We start from the raw sequence: 25,030 nt of genomic DNA on the forward strand, positions 1-25,030 counted from the left end.
AACATTTTCATGCCTTTTTTAAAGAAAAACATGCAAAAGAAAGTCAGTCTGCTTTGCAAAATGAAACATTTTGGAATTCGGGGATATGAACAGCTTTACAGGGCATCCTACTTAAGAATTAAAATGGGCAAAACTTTTCAAGCTTACTTGGAGACTTGAAAACTATATACCAACTATATAGAAATATACCACTGCAGACAGAATTCCTAAACTTTATTATAAAAACTCTTCTGCCCCCCATAGTTTAAAAAATCCGAGTGCCGTATTTAACCTTCAACAGATCGTGGCATGTGCTGTGTGTTGAAAACAGACTGTGGCATAAAAATGTATACGCTGATCACGGTTATTAAGACATTTTAAACCTAAATAAAATTGTTCCTGGCAAAACAGAGATCTGATGCACCAATGTTTGCTCTGGTGACCAAGACAAACCAAGAACCGTACAGTAAAAAACTATTCACCAAGGAAACTCAAGGCTCACAAAATATGCAAATGTATTCATTTTAAGAATTAGACTTTGGGTATAGAGTCTAGATCCCTGCTTCACTTATGCTCAAGGCTTTTACCCATTAACAAATCACACAAAGTGGACAAAAAGGAGTTTTAGAACCAAATTAGGACTTCTCAGTAGTGTTGCTACTTAAGTAGTTTCTCAAGATATTTGCAGATAATTCAAAATTTTACTGTACAATTATTAAAGGTAAAGAACAAGCTTGAAAACCATTTAAAACCATCTTAAAGATATGGAGAATTTCTGCTTGGAGGAGATAAATGCTTATAAGGGGATGTAAGCAAAGAATGTTCCACTACAAGAAAATAAAAGCATAAAAAGAAATTACACAATGATTGTTTAGATAGTTGCATTTAATCTACTTAAGCAAAGCGACCATAGTGTTCAGAGTTTACAGCTTGTCTTTTGACTCCAATCAATGTTGACAAACAAAGTTTAACAAAAATATCTTTAACAGTGAGGAGCTACTGATAAACCTTGCAATCTATCCTTTGAACACAGCCCGGATAAATACTATCAGTTTTAATTTGGTTTGTAACAATTAAGACAAAAGGGCTCTGACACTACATTAAAATAAACATGCCTGAAATTCAAAAACACATTATGAAAAATGTTCAAAAGCCTTGTTTGGGAAAGAAAGGCCCTAACAGTAAGCCAATCCAAGTGGTGAAAAAAGCAGTCCCATTATTAGTGTTTCAGCTCCACCTTGTGTCATACAGCTGTAATTCACATGCCTCCGGGACACTGAGGGAAACCCAATTCACAGTCACAGCTGTAACAATACCTGCTGCGACGCAACATTCAAAGCCAGAACGGCCCATCTCAAGGAGGTGTTCCACAATTTAAGTTTAGAATAATGAAAACTGTTTCATGTATTTCTCTCTCAAGAAAAAGGGCTTTTTTACTAGTCACACAAGGCACCTCTAAAAGACCTCTAAGGCAAATATTGCATCTGATAAATCTTTAAAAGCAAATGCTTTCATGGTGCCACCTTGTGGAGGAACCAACTTTTATTCGCCGAAGACCAGAAAAGCAAACTGCAAATGGATTGAAAGGGCATGTTGCCGATTTAAAATTCTGACATGCATTTTAATTCTACTAAAATCAATCCCCCCCCCCCATCTGAAATTCCTACCGCACAAACTAGACAACATTGTGCTTATCCTTCAAGCCACAACGACCTAAGGGGAAGTAAAGATTCAATGTACAAAGTCCTGGGTGTGTATGAGCGACACTTGGGGTACACTACCTGCAATCTTCGGGGCCATGGGATCCTCAGATACGTGGACAGGGCCTTCCATCGCCTCTCCTGGCTTTTCCGCTGTCTGAGCTGTAGCCTGGGTAGCGACGACCGCGGCCGGCACGCTTTTTATTTCCACGTAAGCTGCCGGCCCCCCAGGCGAGGGCTTCGAGTTGTGAAAGAGGCTAGCCCAGGACTTGGGAGGGTTGGCTGCACCACTAGGAGCCCCGGGCGCGGCCAGCAGAGGGGGGGACTGGGCCTGCTCCCCTGCGGGCTTGGCCTCGGCGCCGGGCGAGGCTGGGGCCCCCGCTTGGTGCTGCCGTGGCTCAGCCGGCTCGGACGAGTCCTCCGGCGCTTCCCCGCTGTCCTGAGACTCGGGCGCTGGCAGCCCATTCGGAGCCCCGCTGTGCCCGCCCTCCTCCTCATCAGTAGTAGCAGCAGCAGCAGCAGCAGCAGCAGCAGCAGCAGCAGCAGCGTGGGCTGCGTCAGTAGTGGCAGAGGCGCTGGCAGCGTTGAGGCAAGCAGCAGCAGTAGTAGCAACAATGCAGGATGCTCTTGCTGATGAGAGGAGCAGAGAAGTGGGACTGGGGCTGTCCCTTCTGCTGGCTAGCAGTTCGGGGGTCTCCAGAGAGGAGGGCTCAGGCGGCTGCTCAGCAGTCCTGCCTCCCTCTGCCACCCCACTGCTATGCGAGGAAGAGGAAGAGGAAACCACATTGTTACTGTCTGATAATGATGCAGCTCCACTAGTGAAGTCCGAAGAGGATTCATCAGGGCTTTCACAAGTCCTCTGATTGTTGGTTACTGAAACTGTTGCGATAGAACCAGTGGCAGCAACGGCAGGGGCGCCTTTGCTGGCAGGGCTGCCCCTGGGAAGCTCAGCCCCCGACACAGCCGCCGCTTCTGCTTCCCCTCCAATCTCCTCCGACCCAAGGCTTCCGGTTGCCACAGCATGTCCGTTCACCAGCCCCACCACCAGCTGCGCGTCGGAGTGGGCCTGAGCTCCGCCGCCGCCGCCGCTGCTGCTGTTGTTGTTGCTGCCGTTGCTGCTGCTGCTGCTGCTGGAGCCCTCCAGGTAGTTGTAGTACCCAGGCGGTCGTTTTTTCTTCTTTTTCCTTTCTCTAGGGCCAAGGCTGCCGGGGGCCCCGTCCATGTCCTGGCATGCCTGGCTGCCATCCAAGGCCGGGAGCTCCGAATCCTGGCAGTCGACGGAGTCGAACTCGCGGCTGCCGCTGGCCTGCAAGCTGTCCAAGACCTTCTGTGAGGGCTGACAGCCCAGGATGAACTCTGGAGCCTGGGGGTTCAGAGTGCTGGAAACTTTGTACATGGAATCTTTCACTCCCACAGGCTCCGGTTCGATAACCTCATCCACACCAAACTCAATGCGCTGATAGTCCTCACCTGTGAATTGGCAAAAAACGAATTAGGGTTGGAACTCCAAGTCTGCAAGTCTGGGGGGGGGGGTAACGAATACATCAGTGACCTTAGCCCCTGCTCTGTGAATCACTTAAGTGTAAACTGTCACTGTTCAAGAGGACCAAACACCTGACACTTTGTGAAATGTTTGACATATGACAAAGTTTCAGCATAGTAACTTATCATTCAAATTTTAAAACATTTACTGACTTTTCTTGGTGTTTTAATCTCTGGTTTATGGAAATAAACCAGAGGCTACTCTGCTTTATGGAAATAAACCAGAGGCTACTCTGCTTTATACTGTTTATGTATATAATTAAACAGTTATTAAAGTAAGAAACTGCTCTTTAAACCCACTGGAACTTCTAACCTTTTAGACAAGTGACAAACAGTGAGTTCCGTGGAGGAGAAATACATTTTTATTTTAATAAGATATTAACTGAGGAAAAATGAGGTGCTATCTTCACTTTAAAGCAAAACATCAGCTAAACACTATAGGCATTTTATTAAGTAAATCTATTTCAACCCATTCCCTGCTATCACCTTTTTAAAAAGATGGCAGAGGGGTCCATGGATGTTGAACCCCCGTAGAAGCATAGATTTTATATGCATTAACAATCTATCACCTTCCTTTTAAGCCAGTTCTAAATGAGACTAAAAAAATCATAGTGATGCATATACCATACCTAGAAGAATGAATATGAAAATGAATATAGAGAGAGAATTAGCACAGCTCAGATTGTAACCTGTTTCCCAAAGCTAAAGAGGAAATTCTGAAATGCTGGGCTACCAAGACAAACAGCGGGCCATATCTCAGCCCCACACCAATGGGAAAAGGTACCAAGCAAGACTAGCAGGAAGACTCCTAAGGTTAAAAAGGTCTGTGGCACTCATTCCTTTCATTTAAAAAAAAATTACAGGTCTCTGTTAGTTCGCAGGTTCGAATTTAAAGCAAACATTCAAGCACAAACTGATGTGAAACGAATTTTATAAAGCAAAAAAAAAACTTGACAATTTTCATAAAAGCTAGTGTTAGCATCCCTTTAAATCATCCATACCCCCAGGAATCAGTACAGAAGCACCTTTGTTGCCATACCTCATTCAACAAGGAAAAATGTAAAACATCTGAAATGCAATATAATCCCATGAAGGACTGCTGTGCAATTTTCAAGAATAACTGTGAGAAATTTAATGGCATCTAAGCATGCAAAGCCTTTCAGATCTTACAGACAAAGATGAAAGAATAAAAGGCAGAGTGTTTAGAAAGCCACCAGCTTTTAGACCTGGGTCTCAAATCTGCAGCAAAAGGGGCCCCTGTATCAGACCCAGAACTCACCGCAAACCTGCAGTTTCATCGTTTCCGTAAGGAAAGGCACAGCAGGAGTACAGTAACGTCCTAAATAATTAATACAAACTTGTGATAAATATACAGATTAAAGAAAGATGAAGGATTTTCTTTTTCAAAATCATTAGGTTTTAGTAGGAATTAAAGGCTTCTCGAGAAAAATGAATCACAATGAATTACAAAAGGATTGAAACTACATTAAGTAAAACACATGGTTGGGTCTCCTCTTGTTGGAAAAGCTTAATGAAATCTATTTCTCATTTGAAAAATACAGTCACTTTTTAGTTTTAAATCATTGTGCAGACCAGACCGACTCCATTGCAATATAATTCATTTAACCTATTAAACAAACTGCTTCTTAATTAGAAGCTCTGTGCATCTTTTCTAGATGTGAGGCACTTCTTAATCTGATCACAGAACCTGGACGGGTTCCAAATGTCATCTAATTGGTGTTTTATTACAAAACCTGATTGCAACATCACAGAACAGTGCAGGGATTACAAACATACACTGCTGAGTACTGTCAGCTATTCACAAAATGAGAAGTTACAAATGAGAAGGCCTTTGCATCCATCTTGCTCACATATTTTGGGATCAAACCAATTCTAAAATCTGTTCTTACCTGAGGATTGACTGACACGTGAAACTTTGTCATTGAACGGGGGAAGCTGTGAAAGAAAAAAAACAATTTTGTGGTCTAATGCTCTTTTTTAAATAAAGCAAATTAGACAGCTTATTCAGGTGCCCGTTATGAGTACCTACTGGTAAGTGTTATAAAAATATACAACATCCATTTCAGGTAATGAATCAAGATTTAAAAACACAAAATTAACACCACTTGAATGCATTGCAAATGACTTTCAAAACCAATAACTGTTAAATGCCAACATTTAAACCAAAATGTTTCATCAGCTTGGATGTTCTGCCTGGAATTCAATTAACATCGAGCTAAAAGATCACCACTTTATAACTGTTCAGTATTGTAAAACTGAATTTATTCTAACTTTCAAACATGTCAGTCATTAAACATTTTAATTCTGAAAGCACTGTAACTGTATGTTTTCATAATACAATACATATGCATTATATTGTCGTGACACACAGCAAAGAAATGCCCAATTAGACTGGATTCTAAAATCCACAGCAACATAAAGTGACATTTTTAGTTTTTAAAATGCAATTCTTCTCCATCAGAGAAATTCTTGGCTGTTGCATAATTTTACAAATGACTAAGGAGTATCTTTGAAAAAGAGGTGCCTGAAATTTGAAAGCACAGCGGTAACGACATGTTCAAGAAGACCACCAGTGTTACAGGACCAGGCAAACGGAAGGTTTCTTGACCACTGTTCCATTGAATATTTTTGTTCTTCAGGTTGCTGCACAAAGTTATTTTTAGAATAGTTTCCAAAATATTCACCCAGTCTGAGAGATTATTTTGCATGTTCACAAAACAATGAGTATTGCTTTCCAACGACAGTGAGTTGTAATCCTTTCAAAACAAAATCATTACCACTCTCGACCGATATCTACAATTTTTAACTGTCAGTTGATGTCCACTGCCTGGATGGATCATATGCAGGTACAAACTGCTTTGAAGTGTCTTTCTGGGTGGGCGCTTGTATTTGTATCGCATTTCTTCAAGATGGTTCACTGAAAGAGCTGCATTGCAAATGACGCCAAACGAAAACAATGGTGGGCAAGAGTTCTTGTATCCAGATTTTGCAGAAATGAAGCCTGAGCAGCAGTCATGAGCCAGACACTATTACGTGGTACAAACACATTGTCTTGCTCATAACTCTTGAGATCACTCATGCAGGCTTCTTTAAACTGCACAGCATAAGCCTTTTCCAGGCACATGCACTATTCACTCCATCACAGAAGAAGGTAGTGATTTCTGTACCAACCTTCCATAGTTTTCTTTGTAAATCCACCAAATTGTTTTCCAATACACTATGGATTTTCTAACAATGGAATGAAAAAGTAAGGTTGGAGCTATTGCCTAAATGTTTTACCTTTTGGCAAAAATGTTAATATTTGCATCTACTTTTTCTTTGTACAGGATTGTCTCTTTTAAAAACAAACACATCTGTGCCACAGTTACCCTGCAGTTGAAAGAGAAATAGATTTTTCAGTTTTCCTCACTTTTATTTGTTCTTGCGGACTTTTTTAAACATCTCTTCCGCATTGTAGATTTCCGCAATGAGTGAAAAACACTCCCTGCATAAATAAGGCTGGTAATTTGTGATGGCCAGGAATGGAGAACCAAGGCTTTGAACTTCTTGCGTGTGATGACTTGCTTGAAATGATGAACCCCCCACCCAGTGCTAACAATTCTTCATTACTGAAAGTCAAACTGCAATTTTCTGTGCTCATACATTAGTGCATAGAACATAAAAAAATAAACAAAACAGAAGATCATTTTAAAAGACTGTCAAAATCTACATGACAAATTTATAATTTTCCCTCCAGTCCTTCTTAGGCAGAACAAACGGTCATTACAAAGGCATACAATTAGTTTAACACTTCAGACACTTGCAAAAAGTATGCACAGTCTGTTGCAGAAGGACACCTTGGAAGATCAAACAAATTATCACAGAAGATTGAATGATAACAGGAATAATTAAGTTTTTACCTCAACATAACAGCGAGGGGTCACAAAGAACTGATTGAACTCATCAGGGCTGAACTCCCCAAAGATGTACTGAAAAACAGAAGAAAATCATGCTATGAAAAAACATTTTATTCACATTTAAACCCTTATAAGGATTTATGAATGCAAACAGTCCGCACCTCTAAAAATCACCTAATGTGTCTTTAGCTGCAAAATAAAAGTTCCAACAACCTGTAAAGACAATCCAAAAACTGCACCGATTATGAACTAAAAGACAAAAGGGCAGAGGACGTCTGAATCCATTCTAAGCAGATGACTCAGTGTATGATTTATAAGTACCAACCTTGAATGGTCTTGTTACCCTTCCCTCCAGCCAGCTGTCTTGTTTTGCCATAAATCTAATACTAGAGATCTACGAATCAGTTAACTCAACGCATAAATCCACTGCTAATTTAATTAAGACACTTAAAAAAGGAGCAAGGAACAACAATTATGCTATATAAACATCATAAACCAAGATACGATTCTGATTTTGCATTCTTTCAAAGTCCCTTGTCTGTATACCCAGCTCTAGCAAAGCAGGTTGAAAATGCACTGCCACGATTCATATCCACGTCTTATCAATATATTGATTAACTTTGCATAAAGCAAAGATTACACTGTCCAGGTGCAATCAAGGTTGTGGAAAGGAGTTTTTGTTTTCCTGGATTGCAACACACGTTGTGGTTCATAAGTAAAGGGTAACAAATCTGATGAGTCATTCTGCATTAACATGGTACAAGGCTTTTCTTTGTGCCTTCATTAATAAGTGAATCGGCTGTTAAATATCTGTCCCAACTAACTGTTTTAAATGACATATTACACAGAAACAGCTTGTCTCCAGTGCATCTTGAGGTTAATATAAAGCAGATCGATTATAATTTGCTCAGAGACTTGCATCATTCTGTTAAATGAATTGAAAACTATTACAAATGGCTTAACATTTCTAACCAAGATCAGAATCTTGTTTTTACATAAATGCAACTCAACTGGTAAGATGATCATCCAAGTATGGGACCACTGGAAGCAAACTTGAGCTACAAGTTGACATGAATTTTAATCGCACTGATGCCCAGTAAAAAAAAATTCTACTGCACTTGTTTTAATTTTTAAACTTGATGTCCTACAACGCTTAATACGATGTATTGCAAAGCTAGTTCAAAATGTTACAGCTTTGGTAAAATCATGTAATATCAAGCCACAGAACACTCAAGGCTCAAATCTTATCCTACTTTCTGAAGTAATAGTGCTTTGACACAGAATGCCTTCCAATCCCTACATAGCAATCAAGACCAGAGTCTACATCTACAACAAAAGTAGAGAAGTTCCAGGTACATCACTTACTTACATACCAAGAACAGTTAAAACCTACAGCTTCTCAAACCTGTAGTGTTGCTTGCCCAGGCTTGCAAGCTGAGCCCGGAAGTCCAGGTGCTGTTGGTTCAAATTCAGTATGTTATCAGCCAACCATGACAAAGATCTTGCAAGTGGCAACGCAAGTATCAGCCCCCTCTCTTCATTAGTAGAGCCAACACACTGAAAGCATTATTTTCATTTAATTGGCATTTACTCTTCTTTAAGGCTCCATAGATGTCCACTGTCAAAAGTCATTCAGGAATCTGACATGTCATTGGAGAGTGTTCACAAACCTTCACTCACCCAGGGCTTGTGCAATAAGTCAGGCTTATTTCACAGCAATCACAAATTTGGAAAGGAATAAAAAGTAATCCCAACTTTCTGAAAAGATCACTTTATTGGCCATATACAATTTCTTGCATTAGGAATTTGTCTTTTCACATACCCCAGCACCATGGAGAGCAAGCTGGGGTATGGGAAAAGAAATTCCTAATGCAAGAAATTGTATATGGCTAATAAAGTGATCTTAATTTTTCAGAAAAAGATGAATGCAAAACAATCTTATTCCCATTTTTTAAATATTTATGCAAGTTGGGAGTGTAACAGGTTAAATGATTAATATGATTTTGCACATAGCAGTCAATGTTTACGTTTAAAGACCAAGTTAACCATGTATCCACAACTGAAGTGGGATCCTGTGATCAGGGCCAAAAGATATAAAATACAAAATGCTGTTTGGACTTACCAGGACACCATAGTTTGCAGCAGAGACAGGCATTTGAGGTAAAATTTGAGCCCTGCACATGAGGCTGTTATGAAGTAACAGGAAAGTGAATTAGCCCATGCAAACGCAGCAAGAGGCCAAGGGTCCAAGAATGTTTTTCAACAAAATGTTCAAAAGGTACAAAAAGTGATTTATGTTAAAACTATGCATTTACCTTTTCAAAAATACCAAACAGGGTTTCAGAGCATTTTTGTCTTAAATGAATGTTAAATGTAATGTGAAAAACAAAACAAATGTTTTATGACTGTGTATTTCTTGAAATGTTATGAAAGAACTGCAAGACCACATAAAATGCTTTAAAAGAAAAAGCACAACATCACATCTACGAGCACCTTGTCCTGAGTATTTAGCTAAAATAACTTATTCTTAAAGGGCATTAAAAGTAAAAAGAGACCACTTTAAAAAGCAAATATGCTTTTAAAGATGCTATTTTTGCACTGTTTCAGCCTTTTACTTGGCAATGTCTGATTTGTGTTAAACAACCAACAGCAATCAAAGTTTAAATGGATTTACTGTTATTTAAATCTCAAAGCTCAATAAGAGTTGTCAATTGCCAAATTCCCTTTGCAATGTTCTCTTCATACTGTTAAGGACTCTTAAAATAACTATGAACTGAAACTACATATCTCAACCTGCAGTTAACTCATTTAATAAGATTTACTAAGTCCCTTTCAAGTTGGGACTTAAAAAAACTGTTTTTATGACTAGATATGTACACAATATTGACCAAAAAAAATAGTTCTTCAAATTAATAAAGCAACTTGTGAGCTGTACATCATGTAAAAATGAGTATCTCATGAATCCTGGCATATTCCGATTAATTAGGCACAACAGTGCCCAAGACTGATGAAGTCTGAGTTGTGAATTGAGTGACATTCAGGTAGATGCTAGAAAAAATGTCAGATGTTAACATAATGCCTACTGGCATGATACTTATGTTTGGTGTCAATGGGCAAAACGTTTTAAAGCAGACGTCCTGTGCATCAACTACAAAAACAAGAAATCGGGTAGGCAGCCATCTTGTTTTATGCAGAAAACCATTTTCTCATACAATCACTCAATAGTACAATGATAGAATGGTACCAGAATATGCAGCTTTAAAGTCTGGAGCCAGAAGGTTTATATAAAGGAGCAATTTGCAAGATGGGTATAAGAACAATTAACTTTTTGGGTACAAAACTGAAAAGGCTTTGATTGCGGATGAATCCTGCCTAATTCAAGTCAACTGCTGTAGTTATTCATAAGGAGGGTTTTCTAATACACAATCCAGGATGCCATCTTGCTTAATCTGGGACCCTGATATTTGTCCAAGCACACTTAAGAATAAACTAGTGTTGCCCAGTCATCAAACAAACTTCCACAAAACGGGCGGGGGGGAATGTCTTTACAACAACTTTTGGAATTCAATATCTGGAAACCTAGTTATTTGCTCAGTACTTATTTTTATTTAAAGATTATATTGGCCAGTTTAACGCTTAACTTAAAACTACTAAAGTTGTGCATAATTTTAAGAACACTAATTCTTCAAACTAAATACCTTTCACTGTCAGTGGGGCTTTCTCAGCATGTAATGGAAGGTGTAGGATTTGACTTAATTTCTTTAAGTTTGTTTTGGAAAAGGTTGATATTAAAAAGATTCTTCCAAATGTGAAATGTGCTAAATGTAAGTAATCCAAAGTAACCACTGAAAATCATACTCTAAATCCCTACAAGGTTAAGATACTAGTTCACGCAGGCCTATGCTGAAGATCCTATCCACAGTTTCAATAATTATAAGATGATGAAAATAGTAAATCCACCTTGTATACCTAAAGCAGGTGTTAAAATAAGTGACAGGCACACAACCTGACATGGCAGACTTCACAGGACTTTGCAACTGAACACCACACCCTGTTTTGGCCACAAGCCTCTATGCGGACAACCTGCGTTTTCCCTTGCTAGCTATAATTAACTTAATCCCAGCAGCACGAGCTGTGCAATTGAATGTCTGTGGCACTTACCGATCACAGACAGAGCTGCATTAAAGAAAAACTATCACTTGCAGTACAGCATTCAAAGCAGACAAACTGCAGAAGATATATCTGTCCGACAGGAAACACTGATCTACGAAATTTCCATTGTTCAGAATTTCAAGGAATCCTGAACTCAATCAAAATTCAACTTTATGAAACAGGATTAAATGGAGAGGTGTAAAATACAGATTCTGAAATGCAAATGAAATAGAGGGACTGTACAACCATTAGTAAAGGACAGGTCAGTGCTTTAACTTTTAGAAATAAGGGTTACATGTGTCGAGGGCAATGACGATGAAACAAGCTGGAAACAAGGCAACTAATCCTGCCTGCAAATTTAACAGCCAGATATAAAAAGCACTGCAAGACAAAAGAAAGTGCAGCTCAAGCATGTGTAATTCTTTGGAAATGAGAACCTACTCCGCTGAAATGGCATTAAAGTGACAAACAGCTATAATCCAATGGCCTGTAGACAGTTAATACTGTTACAACAGAAAGAATTTCCCTTTGCTGCTTTCTACATAGAATGCCGCACGTACCACACTAAGCTCCTCAACTCCCCCCACTTCATTTAGAGTGGGAATTATTGCAAATTAGCCTTCTGTGAATTTAAATATGCTCTTCTGACAAATCTGAAATTACAGGATCGTTGCCCCAGCCAGGGAAACGGGTGAGAACAAGTCTAACTCTGCAACTTGCAAGTAGAAAAAAAAACATTTGAAATGTAAAAAGTGAACCCATTACTAAATATTAAACACACGCCTCATCAATTTTAGGCTGAATTACAAAAAATTGCAATTATCCCAAACCTGTCATGATGTACAGTGGCATCATGCCGATAAATGAGTGCTGGGCCTGCTCTGCACTGAAGCAAGTACCACAATTAAACTTCATTTTTCCAGAGAAAGGAATTCAAGAAGGCATTAAATAAACATAAATGCTTTCTACATATATATTGTAATAAACATATGTATTCAACTCTCTATTAAGGGATGCAAGTACTTTTACTTTTTTCCAGGACAGATGTCACTGTGGAAGGAAACCTTTAATGACACTAAAACAGTAGTGTCTATAGTTTTAAGAAAACTACAGGCAATGATGCAACAATTATTGACTGAAGCTGCAGTACAGGTTTTTCTGGTCATGCTCCTGGAAACTCACTCTGTGCTGCAGAGACCTGCTATGAAAAAAAAACAACCCATGAGAAACACGAATCCATCTGCGACAATGATTCGTGAAGCTGATATTTTATTAAGGTATTTGCATCTATAAATCAGGAAACATGTTTCACAGCGGTGAAAAAAGCAGTTTCAGTAACTCAGCCTTAAATTTTATTCCTGAACAATTCTGCACGTGGTCTAAACATCCCAGAGTACTGTTGTATTTTTAAAAAGTTCAATACTTGTCATGGCTTTACAAGTCCATTTGGAAAACACCTAAACAGATTTGCAATTAAGCCCTGTTCACAATCTCACATTGCTGAAACATCTGACAATGAGAAGTTATCAATATAAGAGCAATAAAGGATTTAAACAAAAGGGCTGGGCTGCTGGGCTGGGAGACCCCTAAGGGAAAAATGTATGCTGCAAGTTGTGCTTGTGGAATAAAAAGATGGAATTCTTCCATCTAGACCAGAATTTCTAAACCAATGCACAAGGTATGGTAAGGGGACATTGCAGTGTAGGTGGTGAAACATTAAACCGAGAGCTGACTACTTGGCCATTATAGAAACCAAGGGAAAATTTGAAGGAAACTTTCTAAAGCTAAATTCCACTTCGGGCTTACACAACCTGACAACCCAACATTTCCCCTTTTAACTCAACTAATCTCACTTCTCTCTCCTCTGACCTGCTGAGCAGTGGGGCTGCACTAACCAAGCAGGTGCTAGACTTCACTGCTGGGTGAAGTTTGTCTCCTATACGTGAAGCGCTCTGGACCCAGTGTGACACAAATGCAAGCAACTAATAAAAAATGGAAAGTCAATGAGAAACATTCCTACTTTCTGCACAGAACAAATGCTTTTCAAGTAAAGATACTGTCCATCTGCACTTACTTTTACATATTGGTTTTCAGTTAAAAAAGTAGCCATGTACAATTCTTAAAACCTCCGTTTCCAATATCCCAATATTCTCCCCCAGTTTAAAACTACAGTTTATACTAAAACAGTATGGTCAGCTCCGTGCACATCGGCACATGTTCAAAGACGTATATCACAAAAGTCATAGAGTGCGGGGGGACATGGTAACAACTAATGTATATCCAGTCTAATTACATATTCCAAACCTCATTTTTTAAAAAGACTCATTTTGTTATACAATTAAACTGGACTTGTATAGAATTGCACCTGAACAGCACACATGCATTGTTACAAGAGTATATTCTGACAGCATACAGCAATAACAATATATTGTCTGGCCAAACAAAAAAAACATGGGAAGGAAAGATGGACCAAGGAAAGGTCTCTCTAAATGCTGGTGAATCATGTTAAGGAAATGCACTTCTTTCGAAAAGAGGGGGCTTGGAATAGGAAACAAGGTAGATTTTACACTATACAGACAGGAAGAAACCACCACACCTTTACGATTCTCGTGACCCAATGCTTTGACAAGGACAGAAGGAAAGGCCGAGTTGACTAAGTCACTACTAAAACTCTGCTTCAGTCTTTTGATCCTGCTTCCTTAATCTTAAGAAACCACTGCCCCTCATGTCATGTGACATTAATCCTGTATTACCAGTGCCCTGTTAAGATTCATCCACCTACGCTAGTCTCCCCCAACCTGAGTCACAAGTCATTAACAGAAATCTATCACTGCATACCAACCTGAGGAATCTCCAAAGCAAGCATTCAAGGTTAGGGACCCAAATCCTCAGCTACCTTTCTTACATTGTGAGCACCTGCTATGACAAGCATGCTTTAATTCAAGATTTCAAACGCAACTTGTGATGACCTGTTTGTATAGGATAGCACGAAAAACATAAGACTGGCTAATATTTTATTCTATTCACAAAGTGCAGTCATTGTGCAGCACTCAGAATGATACTCTTAAAAGACTATTATACAACAAACCCAAAACTAGTTTGTGCTTCACACAGTCACAAAGGTAATCTAAACACCTAAAAGAACCCAAAACATTTTTGCAACACGGGCTCATCCCTGCATAGCATGATCAGTTTAATACTGAGCTATTTTTCACACTACTATATTTTGCTTTTGACTCTCTCTCCCAACAGCAGCAAAGTTGAATGAAGAAAGATACCGATCCACTACAACAAATCCACAACAGACAATGTGAACTACAATGATAAGCTCTAAGCTCCAGGCAAGTTGGCCCAACCCACATGGACTGTCATGATGTCTGGTAGCGTAATGCTGTATACACCATCATGCAATTTAAGATCATAAGCATTCTTTACCATCAAAAAGAAATACAGCAAATAAAAGGTAAGCCAAATAGAAATGCCATAGGCAAGCTGGAATACAAGACAAGCATTTATACAATTTAAATTTCTTTGCTGAAGTAAAACTTCAGCAAAAATTGGAAAGGCAACCTTGTTCGCTGTTTTAAACTTGGCAAAGTGAAAGGTTTTAACTCAGAACAATATCTATCAAGTTAGTGTACAGAGCTTTTACCTTTTTGTCCCGATAGCCAAACCGATGCAAGTACAGGAAATGACCAAAAGCATCTAGTTAAAAAGAAACATTCACAGTATCCACGCAGGAGGGTATACTGTGTCCTTGAAAAGTCAAAAAATGCACAAAGCTTTCAGCAATGCAGATTTTCTGAAGTGCATTGGTAGTTCCGAATCCATACATCTTAAACGGATTACACATTTTTTCCAAATACACTTCATCATGATCTCTTCACCGATATTAACTATGGATTTTAAGATACAATGAACTATTTCAAGTCCCCTTCTGCTCTGAAAACTGAATACCCCACAAGTCTGAGCACAATTAATAAGCATGCGAACCATGCTAGGTTTATACTAATTAAGGACAACCGATTTAAGCTAAAGTTAAAACTGCAGTAAAAGAAAATAAGAGTTTACGTTCTCCGAAAACAATTTACAATAAAGCAATTCATCCCTTTTTGTAAGTTTCAACAACTTGAGCGGTATCACGTGTCAAGAGTCCTGAATGGAAACAGCACTCTGAAGTTTTAAACTCAAGCACTACACACCACCTCCACGTAACAAACCGCCCAGCTTTCAAGCCGGGAAAGAAAAAAAAACACTAACCACCTGTACGTTTCTCGTGATACTGAAAAAAAAAGTCAATGCAAATGTGTTTCTACGTCGAGCAGCTTTTACAGCGGTCTCAGTATAAAAATGCTGCCTGGTAGGGGGGATGGGCGCCTATGATTCAGCTGAATTTCAATGTTCCCGTTACAACTCCTCGTAACGCGCTGCCCAAGCCGAAACTATAAATGCGAAGATGTAGCTAAGCAAAAGAAAGAGAAAGAACGACACATTAATAGCCTGCGCTATCAAAATCATGTTATATTCTGCACGCAAAACTCGCAAGTCTCCGAGAGCTTAAGTACACACCGCTTCCTGCATCTAGCAATTCCAAAAAAACACGCTGTCCTCAAACTTACGCTGGGCACTCAAATGCCAACAAACGCTTTGTTGTCGACGACCTATAAGCATTTTGTGGTACAATTCTACTTCTCAAGACCGCCTGCTATCACAAATTCACCCTGTAACCCACGACTGCTCCGCCACCAAACCTAAGAAACCGCAGGTACCGAAACTTCATAAAGGTCTTTCAGCTACTTCTCCCAAAGCTAGGAAAACCATGAGTATAGTTATCATCCAAGTATTCCCACCATAGAGAGCTATCCAGCACTCCACATTATTCCTGCATGCTTCTAACAATTTCTCTCCGATCACCGATTTTCGTGGCGTATTCTTACAATATAAAAGCACAGCTAGAATAGTCTCTGCGCCTTAGGAGGAAAAAAAATAGGGGGCCCAAAATCTACGGTTACTGCTCAAATTTCTTTCGGCTTCATAGGGTAACACAGGGGAGGCAAGGCTGCGGTGAGAATCTAAATGATGAACAGGCCCAAACACGTTACGCAGGCGTCCTTTTTCAAAGTAAGGTGCATTTGCACTGAACAGAGACAAACGAGTTATAAAAATGACCCCGTCCAGTCCGTTGCGCTCTCCTTCATACAACACTGGATGAGTCTCCTAACACGGAAAAACAAGACCGCCCCCCCCCCTCCTCCTCCTCCCCGATCAACAGGCCCAATGCATGCCACCAGCGGATGCACCGTTTCATACTTTTAATGAATTAAAAACCGACTCCAGAAGGGGGAGAAAGTCCCAGTCAGGACAAAAACGCTTCGTGCACCACAACTCATTGACGGCGAGGGTGGCATTTACTCGAGCTCATTTTGACACGGTTTGACACCGCGGAGGAAAGCAGCTCTCGGCTCGCCGAGGCCTGTTGCAGTGCAGGTCGGGCCGAGCACGCCTGCTAAACCATCTCGGAATGAAATGCAAAACCACCCGAGTGGGGCACACATCCACGTGTTGAGACGCAACCGGGGCTGGGTCGCACGGCTGCACGGGTCGGATTTCCGAGCGCAGGAGTTAAACCCGCTCTTCAGGATGTCTCGTCTATGAATGAGTGAGGCTCCCGCTGGGCCTCGTCCATGCTGGTGTTTCAATGGGGGAAGCAGGCATCCCGTGCTCGGAGAAACTCGCCTGCAATTTTCTTTCGCCCACATCTCAATGACAAAGCTGCACTTCGCAACAGCCAAAACACTCACACGCACAGCCATTATGCCAGCATGAGCCGTGGCGTCTCCGAGGCCTCCTGCAGTACCTACGACTCGGAACACCAGAGTGAAGAACAGTTTTTACCTGGCTGCTGTGTGAAGCCATGCTCCCGGCGAGTTTCTTTTCTTTTTTTACAATTAAAAAAGAAAATAAACTTCCTCTTCTCCAGGGATGAGCTGAAATGTGGTCTTTGACTTAAAAACAAACAAATCTCTACTGCGACATTTTCAATTTAGTTTCTTTTTTTTAATCTAGAGTATATAACGTTAAGGTTGTATTCTCCTCCTCCTGCCCATCACGCTGCTAACCCCACCATGGCCGCCATCTTTGTCTCGCCTTGCTTCTGGCTTGCGCGCGCTTGAGAGCCTGACTGAGTCCGCGGTGAGCGCGTGCGCCCTGGATGGGAGGCGGAGAAACGCGTGGACGCGCACCGCATTGCGCATGCCCAGCGCCAGCGGAGGCGAAAGGGCCCCTATCCCTACAGCACATGGTATGTGCACATGGTGTGGGACATGCTCGTGGTTTGGGAAATACATTGAAAGGGGAGACATGGCACACTTGTCTTTAATGCATGACTCTGCATGTTTTGCATTCAGGAACAATCATTTCTTCCTGAAGTGACAGAGGAAATCGAAAATGATCACAGACTAGCGGGACTGGTCCAAACTAGCTGATGTTTTAGTAGATAATTGCTGCAAAGATTTAATCCAAACGTTTCTTGAAGCAAGCTAGGGTATCCGCATTAATAACACAACTGTTATCGTGCCATGGAAAACCCTTTGTGTAAATTAGTGCCTCCATTCCTCGGTTTCAAATACCCTTCCTAGCAATTTTCACTTGTGATCCTGTCTTTTTTCACTGTCGATTCTGGAAAAAGTCCAATAGGCTGACTTTATCAACGTCTTTTAAGATTTTGAATCTCTGAATCTGGCACTGCTCTACTCAAGACTGGACTTTTTCATTCTCTGGACAGACTCAAGAGCAGCAATAATGTTTTGCAATGTGGTGACCAATACTGTACAATGAGTTGTACAATTTTAACATCACTTGATGTAAATTCTACGATTTTAACTGATTTCCCCCCTTCACATGATAGGCGTCCTGCTCCCGCTGTTCAAAATACCAGTGATTTCCAATTTTCATTGTCCTTAGCTGTGGCCATAAAATTGGGCAGTTATACCTCACGGATATGATCAAATTGAAATCCATCGTGAAAACTAGAGGTTTAAGAATGCCATTTGCAAGAGCGATTAAAAATGTTTCTGCAACATTAAACGTAGATTAACATACTTCTTATATTACCTTATCAAAATTTGCTATTTAAAGTGGAAATAATTAATTCCTGAAACAGTGAGTCGCGCTGTGACCAGTTAAAACCGAGTTTTTAAGGCGGGGTTCTCCGTTTGGGAAGTCAAGCTGTGAGCTCAGGTATGAGGTATGTATGTATGTGTGTGTGTGTGAGATCGTGGTGTCGGAGCTACGGAACGAAGTGTACCTTGAAAATAAATGCGGATGTGAAAATACAATAGTTGTGCGCTGTCGATGGATTTAACCTGGTCACTCGAGGCAGATATTTCCATTTTTCGTCAACAACACGACGGAAAATAAAACAAAATACCACAAAACCTCGCTTTCTTTGTTACGTTGCGTACTCGGAAGTTGTGGTATTTGTGATGCTGACTTGAAAACTTGAGTCCGAAAACCATTTAGGTCGAAGTGAAGACCTCCAACGTCTAAAAGATACAAGAGTTATTTCTCAACTCAAGTCCTGTTTCGAGGGTTAGCGAATTACTGGGAAACTACTGACCGGTCAACCAGTTTCGGCTGAGAGGCGCATTAAACCGGGTTTCGGTAACCGGAGATATTTGTACAACACAGCCCGGGATGGACCACTGGAACTTCTTTTGCTGACTTCTGAGGGTAAGCTTTACGCAAAATAAATAAAATCGCAAAGTCATTTTAGATACATACAGTGTGATGGTGGCCAAAAACCAGTGAAACTGGTTACTAACCCTGTTATATGCAGGCGTAACTCTCTGCCAACTTTAACACTTTAAGCACCAACATTATGATTATGCAAAGGAACAAGTAAAGGTTTATTCCACGCTGAAAACGACACCTTTCACACCTGTAGGAGGCTCAACATCTGAAACGTTGGGTTTCTTTTTATCTCTTTTCAGCATGGAATAAACCTTCTTTGTAGCCTACGCATGCTGACGCAGCTATCTACTCGAACTACATATGATTATGGTCCAATGTGTAGATTACGTTTAGTTACGAAGAACTGTGCTTAAAGTCTTTGTATTCACCTAGTAGAACTACACGCTGTTTTAATAATAGTATCCTTGCATTTACATAGCGCTTTCTGGACACGCCACTCAAAGCTCTTTTCAGGTAATTGGGACTCCCACTTCTCAGTGAGGAGGAGAACAGTGTGATAAAGTCAGTTCAAACATGGGGATTATTAGGAGACCGTGATTGATAAAGGCCGCTGGGAAATTATGCCAGGTTATTGGGGGTAACACCCCTACTTTCCTCGAGAAACTCCCTGGCATGTGTAGCAACCACAGAGAGTCAGGGGCTTGGTGTCACGCCCTCTGGCTGCAGAGGGCGTGACACTTGGTTTTAAGTTTCATTTGAAGGACAGCATCTTTTTTTACAGTATAGTGTAACCATCGCTATACTGGGGCATTAGGACCCACACAGACTGCAGTGTGAGCGCACCCTACTGGCCCCACTAACACCACTTCCGGCAGCAACCTTAGCTTTCCCCGGAGGTCTCCCATCCAGGTACTGGCCAGTCCCTGCTGAGCTTCAGTGGGCTATATTACTCTGCAGCTCACAACTAACTTCAAGCTCTAAGACCAGTAATATTTGGCAAAGCATGAGCACGTTAGTTTTAAAAAGTTCCTGCATTTAAAAGAACTTAAAGTATTTGCACTGCAGTGCAGCACTATGTAATATTTATATGCGAGTATAAAAAGCACTCTCTGCATGTTTTTTTTAAAAATCACATAGTATAGAACATGGATAATATGTATTTATGTATTTTTGGATATTACTTAAAGCATTATGGCGTAATTATGATTACATGTCTTGCCTGCTCACTTAAGTGTTGGCGCACCTGCCACATAAATGATTTTGCCATTTTCCTGCTACCACTGTGGGACTGTTGCAGCTACTGTATGAGTGGTGCGTTACTTTTGTTTTTCTCTCTGAGCTGTTCTCTTCCCCTTCATCGATCCACAGTACATACAGTACTGACATGTACATTACTGGCAAGACATGTAATCATAATTACGCCATAATGCTTTAAGTAATATCCAAAAATACATAAATACATATTATCCATGTTCTATACTATGTGTTTTTAAAAAAAAAACATGCAGAGAGTGCTTTTTATACTCGCATATAAATATTACATAGTGCTGCACTGCTGTGCAAATACTTTAAGTTCTTTTAAATGCAGGAACTTTTTTAAACTAACGTGCTAAGTGGGCGGAGCGGTGGCTCTGTGGCTAAAGATCTGCGCCTGTGACTGGAAGGTTGCTGGTTCAAATCCTGCGGCTGGCAGAGGAATCCTACTCCGTTGGGCCCCTGAGCAAGGGCCTTAACCCCAACTGCTCCAGGGGTGCCGTACAATGGCTGACCCTGCGCTCTGACCTCAAGCTTCTCTCCCTGTCTGTGTGTCTGTGTCTCATGGAGAAAAACTCCATGTGAAAAGACAAATTCCTAATGCAAGAAATTGTATAGGGCTAATAAAGAAACATTACATTATTACATTATAGTACGTTCACGGAACTCACAGATCCTAAGATGCCGGGAGGTGGGAGGAATCCTGGAAGAGATGAGGAGCCGCGGAGCAAGGAGAGGAGTGAGAGTGGCTCTCGCCGTGATAGGGACAGACAGAGGGAGAGGTACCGGCACGCCGGAGACCAGAGACACCAGCAGTACTGGGATGACAGGGATCCTAGCTACCTGGAAAAGAGAGACCGGGATTATCCTGGCAGACGGGAGGACAGGAATCCCCGAAGCTCCAGGGAGCCGCATCTTCAAAGGGACCAGCCTCCTTCCTACAGGGAAGAAAGGTAACTGAGAATTCACTCTTTTTCCCTGAGGTGTCAAAACAAAACAACAGTGGGTAAACTCTGAAGATGGCTGAAGAGGTCTGAGTCTTAAGCAGAGGCTGGAGCTGGTGGTGTAAACCTTTAGTCTGTTTCCTGACCCACAACTCTCCCCTCCCAGGTGTCTAGACTTTCTATAAAGACCTAAATCTGTTGGTCTGACAGTGCTTTGGTCCAGTTCCTGTATATATAGTGTACAAATACATTATTACTTGTTTACCATTGCTCTGTTGTTCCTGCAGTAGCAGGTGAGGTAAAAGCCTGGCCTGCTTGCCTCTCTTCAGTGCTCATTGTAACTTACTTTTAACACAGGTCACATGAGGGCCCCTCAGTGGCTCCAGATGAAATGAGTTATGATGAATCAGTGCCGTCCAGTGGGCTTCGTGGCTGCTACAACTTCAAATATATTCCTACCTCTAGAGGTGAGTGTCATAATGAAGGCGATCATTTTTAAAAGAGAATCCATGATGCAAACTACTTTAAACCTCATTTTTAAATTGTGACATTTTACAAAAGCAAAGCGTTAATAATCCTGCTCATGAATATTTGAATTGAGGAAGGTAGGGTTTCAAAAATAGGGCAGTAAGTGTCCTTGCATTGTGACTTGGTGAAAAATCCACTATGACCAATTAATCATAATCCTGAAAAATATATCAATGTAAGAAAGAAGTAATAATCTTAGCTTCAGACCTAACCTTTGTGTATGTATGATTATTATACTGTATATTCTCAAAGGCTGATCTTGATATACTGTATAAAAGATATTTCCCTGCTTATTGTTATAATGTGTGCTCTCAAATCAGTAAAGCAGTTTGTCCATTAATTACAGGAGATGTGAATCTTAATATTTTCTGGAAAGGTGGTATTCCTGCTACATGTGGCAACAGAGGACTGAAAGGAATTTATGTTATAATTTGTGTGCAAGATTAACCTTTTGTTATGATAAAGCAAATAACACGATTTCTCTAAAAGGAGATGAAGTGTTTCTGGTCACTGGTCAGCATATGGAGACTGGACTAGTCCTGCTCTGCTGCATTCATGCGCAGGTTTCAGCGACTGCGAGAGAGTCCTAATTTGTGAAAATCTGTTAGCAATGCTGTGTTACAGATTTGCAGAGGGGAAAAGGCCCCTTTTATCCCTTTGCATTTTGACGTAGGCGGTGCTGTCAGGTCTGGAAGGTCTGTGTAGTGGAAGCCAGTGTGAAAGAGGAAAAGGAATGCAGTCTTTCTGGTGTGACAGGCCCCGGTGTGTAATCTTGTGATCAGGCTTGTCCCAGCATACAATACAATCAGAGTAAACACTTACTTTAGACAGGCTGAAGAAGTCACCTCTGGAGGTGCACTTGTAACTTAGAAACTGTATTAGGCTTGTTTAAAATTGTATAATTTGGTTTTGAGGTTATCATTTTAAATTTTTATTTTAATACTTTTTTCCCTCAGGATTTCAGTTGGCTTGTGCTGTATCCCTGATTGGGTTCTAGGCTGCTGGCTAACCTCTATAAACCAGCTGTATATCCACATACTGTATAGTGAAAAAGAGACGCCTTGTTATAGCTAGGAATTGCAAAATCGGCTACTTTATCCTATAGCAAGTTTCAGAGTAATTTGATACATCATGCAAATTAATGTTGTGATACAGAAATTAGTAATCAAAAGTTTTATTTTAATAAATGACTTTATTTTGATGCCTGATAAATAATGATCAACAAATACCATGTCCAAAACGAGTAGCCTATATTGTAGCTAAGGTGTTAGTATTTTTTATAGCAACTGTCATTTACCTATACAATCTCTCTTCATAATTCTGTGATCCATTGTTATTCTCTGTGGACTATACTATATTGTCTTTTACAGTGCATTTGCTCTTCTTTTACATAAGGAGTATTTCTAATCATATATATACACCTACCAGAAGATATACTTTACAGACTGGAAAAGCAAAGTGTTAGTTTTGGTGTTTCAGCTTCGTTAAATTGCAAGTCTCTAGGATCCTGAGTAAAATGTCATTGAGCCACGGGAGCCTAAAGGTAAAATTTCTTTTGGTTTGTTCTCCGTAATCCCAGTGACCTGTGACCTGTGACCTGTGCCTTTTCCGTCTCTGTCCCTCTCTTCCTGGCGTGTGGATGTCCCCGCGCAGGCCTGTGCCAGATAATGGAGATCTTCCTCAACATGCTGATAGTCATCTGCGCTGGGGTGTCCTACAACACCGCGGGGGGCTACAATGACCTGGCCAGCCTCGGGGGTCTTTACGCCTACTATTACGGCGGGGCCAACGCTTTCACAGGCGCCGAAGCCACGCGGGTGAAGGAGCTGGACGTGCTGTTCTACCAGCTCAAGGTGCCGGCCTACGCGGCCACCATGGCGTTGGGGGGGGCCCTGATGGGGTACGCCTGCTTGATGCTGCTCCTGGGCGTCCTGCGCGTCCCCTACCGCTGGCCCCTCGTCCTCGTGGCGGAGGGCATCCTGGACGCCCTCATCGGACTGGGCTACCTCCCCGCCCTCGCCTTCTATTTCCTGAAGCTGCAGGACAACTACAGCTCGGCCGTCTGCAAGGAGAGGGAGGAGCTGTACAGGAGCAAAGGGCACATGGGGTTCGGGTGCAAGCTGCACGGGGCGGACATAGCCGGGGGGCTGTTCGGAGCGCTGGGGGTCCTGGCTTTCCCCTTCAGCGCGTTCCTGGCCCTGCGAGCTTTCAAGAGGGTGCGGGAAATGAAGAAACAGCCACCTCGGGACTTTTATGACTTTTAGAGGAATCGTTTTTGTGGGGGGGGGGTTTGGAAGCCTCCAAAAAGACCCGGAAAAGGCTACTGCGAACGAACCGATCTCTGAAGAGAAGAACGCTGCTCTCTAACTCCTTATCATAGACTCCCAGGCAGCTTTTCAAAATCATGGTCGTCAAATTAGTTCTGTGATAATTACCAGTGTTCATGGTGACCTTTAAGTACAGTCTTAGCTTAAAATACAATCAGGTTCAACTTCTGGTTTATACTTCCAGAACAAACTTAAAACTAATGTCGTGGCTAAGGTTTAATACTGTTTTTTTGTTTTAAGTGTTTGGAACACATTCCTAAGTATTAGCAACAGATTTTTTTATGAGTGTTGAAGATTAGCATTTTTTAATCGAGATTGGTAGTTACTGTTTTTTTCAAACAGGCTCTAATGCAAGCATTTGTAAACTCAAATTCATTGCCCAGTAGCAGCATTTTTGGAGTTTTTAGTTGTTAGATAAGGGATGCACTGTGTCAGGGTATATTCTTACAAAGGGGGACTCTGAGTCTGGTATCTGGGGAGTCTGATGTGTAGAACAGTTTTTCAAAAGGTATTGAACCTTGTGGAATTTTCAGTTCTGATCTTAATGATGTTTTTAGTGCTTTTTAAAGAATTAAATGTCTTGCATTTGTAAATGAGGCTTTGAATATTTTCCTGATTCTCACTCTGTCTCACCAAAACACATTAAGCTCACGTTTCTATACTTGGAATGTGTTGTAGCATTTCTTTCTGGTGGTTGATGAGTTCTAACAGTAAAATGTACCGTTTACTGACAGGTGATTTAACTTGGAAAAAGACATACTGTACAATGCAGAATTAAAAGCCTTTGTAGAGAGCCTAGCAGCATGTTTCAACAGAAAAGGTCTTTGAAACAAGCTAAAAGACACTAAAACTCACTAAAAGACTTACGTTTCAGTTTAGTAACCAGTATGGCCTTAGGTTTTTTTTTTTAAAAAAGGATTTCTTCTCCAATAGCTCACCTCCCTGTTCACACATTTCACTTTCAGTATCACATTCTGAAGTACCACATAGTCTGA

At 40.9% G+C, this 25,030-nt stretch overlaps 2 protein-coding genes across 14 annotated transcripts in view; one reads left to right on the forward strand and one right to left on the reverse strand.

Moving 5' to 3' along the window:
* usp10 (ubiquitin specific peptidase 10) overlaps nucleotides 1-17,447 on the reverse strand; it is a 36,673-nt gene extending 19,226 nt beyond the window's left edge. For 4 of the 12 annotated variants that reach the window (XM_088938826.1, XM_088938830.1, XM_088938825.1 and 1 more), the window contains exons 1-5: nucleotides 17,186-17,446; nucleotides 7,142-7,210; nucleotides 5,132-5,177; nucleotides 4,501-4,560; nucleotides 1,761-3,149 (exon numbers count right to left, since the gene is read on the reverse strand). In XM_088938826.1, coding sequence (XP_088794952.1) covers nucleotides 1,761-3,149; nucleotides 4,501-4,560; nucleotides 5,132-5,177; nucleotides 7,142-7,210; nucleotides 17,186-17,206 — 1,585 coding nt within the window. In that variant the 5' untranslated portion in view covers nucleotides 17,207-17,446. Of the gene's footprint in view, nucleotides 1-1,760; nucleotides 3,150-4,500; nucleotides 4,561-5,131; nucleotides 5,178-7,141; nucleotides 7,211-7,463; nucleotides 8,125-17,185 lie in introns of those variants that run through there. The other 8 variants (XM_088938828.1, XM_088938823.1, XM_088938824.1 and 5 more) reach the window with 5 other exon arrangements.
* A 1,089-nt stretch (nucleotides 17,448-18,536) lies between these two features.
* Nucleotides 18,537-24,628, forward strand: marveld3 (MARVEL domain containing 3). 2 transcript variants are annotated; one of them, XM_088938746.1, is made up of 4 exons: nucleotides 18,537-19,021; nucleotides 20,890-21,189; nucleotides 21,538-21,647; nucleotides 23,362-24,628. In XM_088938746.1, exons 2-4 carry the CDS (start codon nucleotides 20,918-20,920, stop codon nucleotides 23,970-23,972), a joined length of 993 nt encoding a protein of 330 aa, XP_088794872.1. In that variant the 5' UTR covers nucleotides 18,537-19,021; nucleotides 20,890-20,917; the 3' UTR covers nucleotides 23,973-24,628. The 2 variants fall into 2 exon arrangements, with proteins under 2 accessions (XP_088794872.1, XP_088794873.1); XM_088938747.1 differs by having other exon boundaries at nucleotides 18,891-19,021; nucleotides 20,910-21,189.
* Nucleotides 24,629-25,030: the final 402 nt, after the last annotated feature.

This window comes from Atractosteus spatula, chromosome 21 (genome assembly GCF_055471065.1).
Source record: "Atractosteus spatula isolate fAtrSpa1 chromosome 21, fAtrSpa1.hap1, whole genome shotgun sequence".
Lineage (NCBI taxonomy): Eukaryota > Metazoa > Chordata > Actinopteri > Semionotiformes > Lepisosteidae > Atractosteus > Atractosteus spatula.

Coding starts and splice junctions, on each gene's coding strand:
- marveld3 (XM_088938746.1), top strand. CDS start 20,918: ATGCCGGGAGGTGGGAGGAATCCTGGAAGAGATGAGGAGCCGCGGAGC. Junction 21,190..21,537: donor CCTTCCTACAGGGAAGAAAG/GTAACTGAGAAT, acceptor CTTTTAACACAG/GTCACATGAGGGCCCCTCAG. Junction 21,648..23,361: donor ATATATTCCTACCTCTAGAG/GTGAGTGTCATA, acceptor GTCCCCGCGCAG/GCCTGTGCCAGATAATGGAG.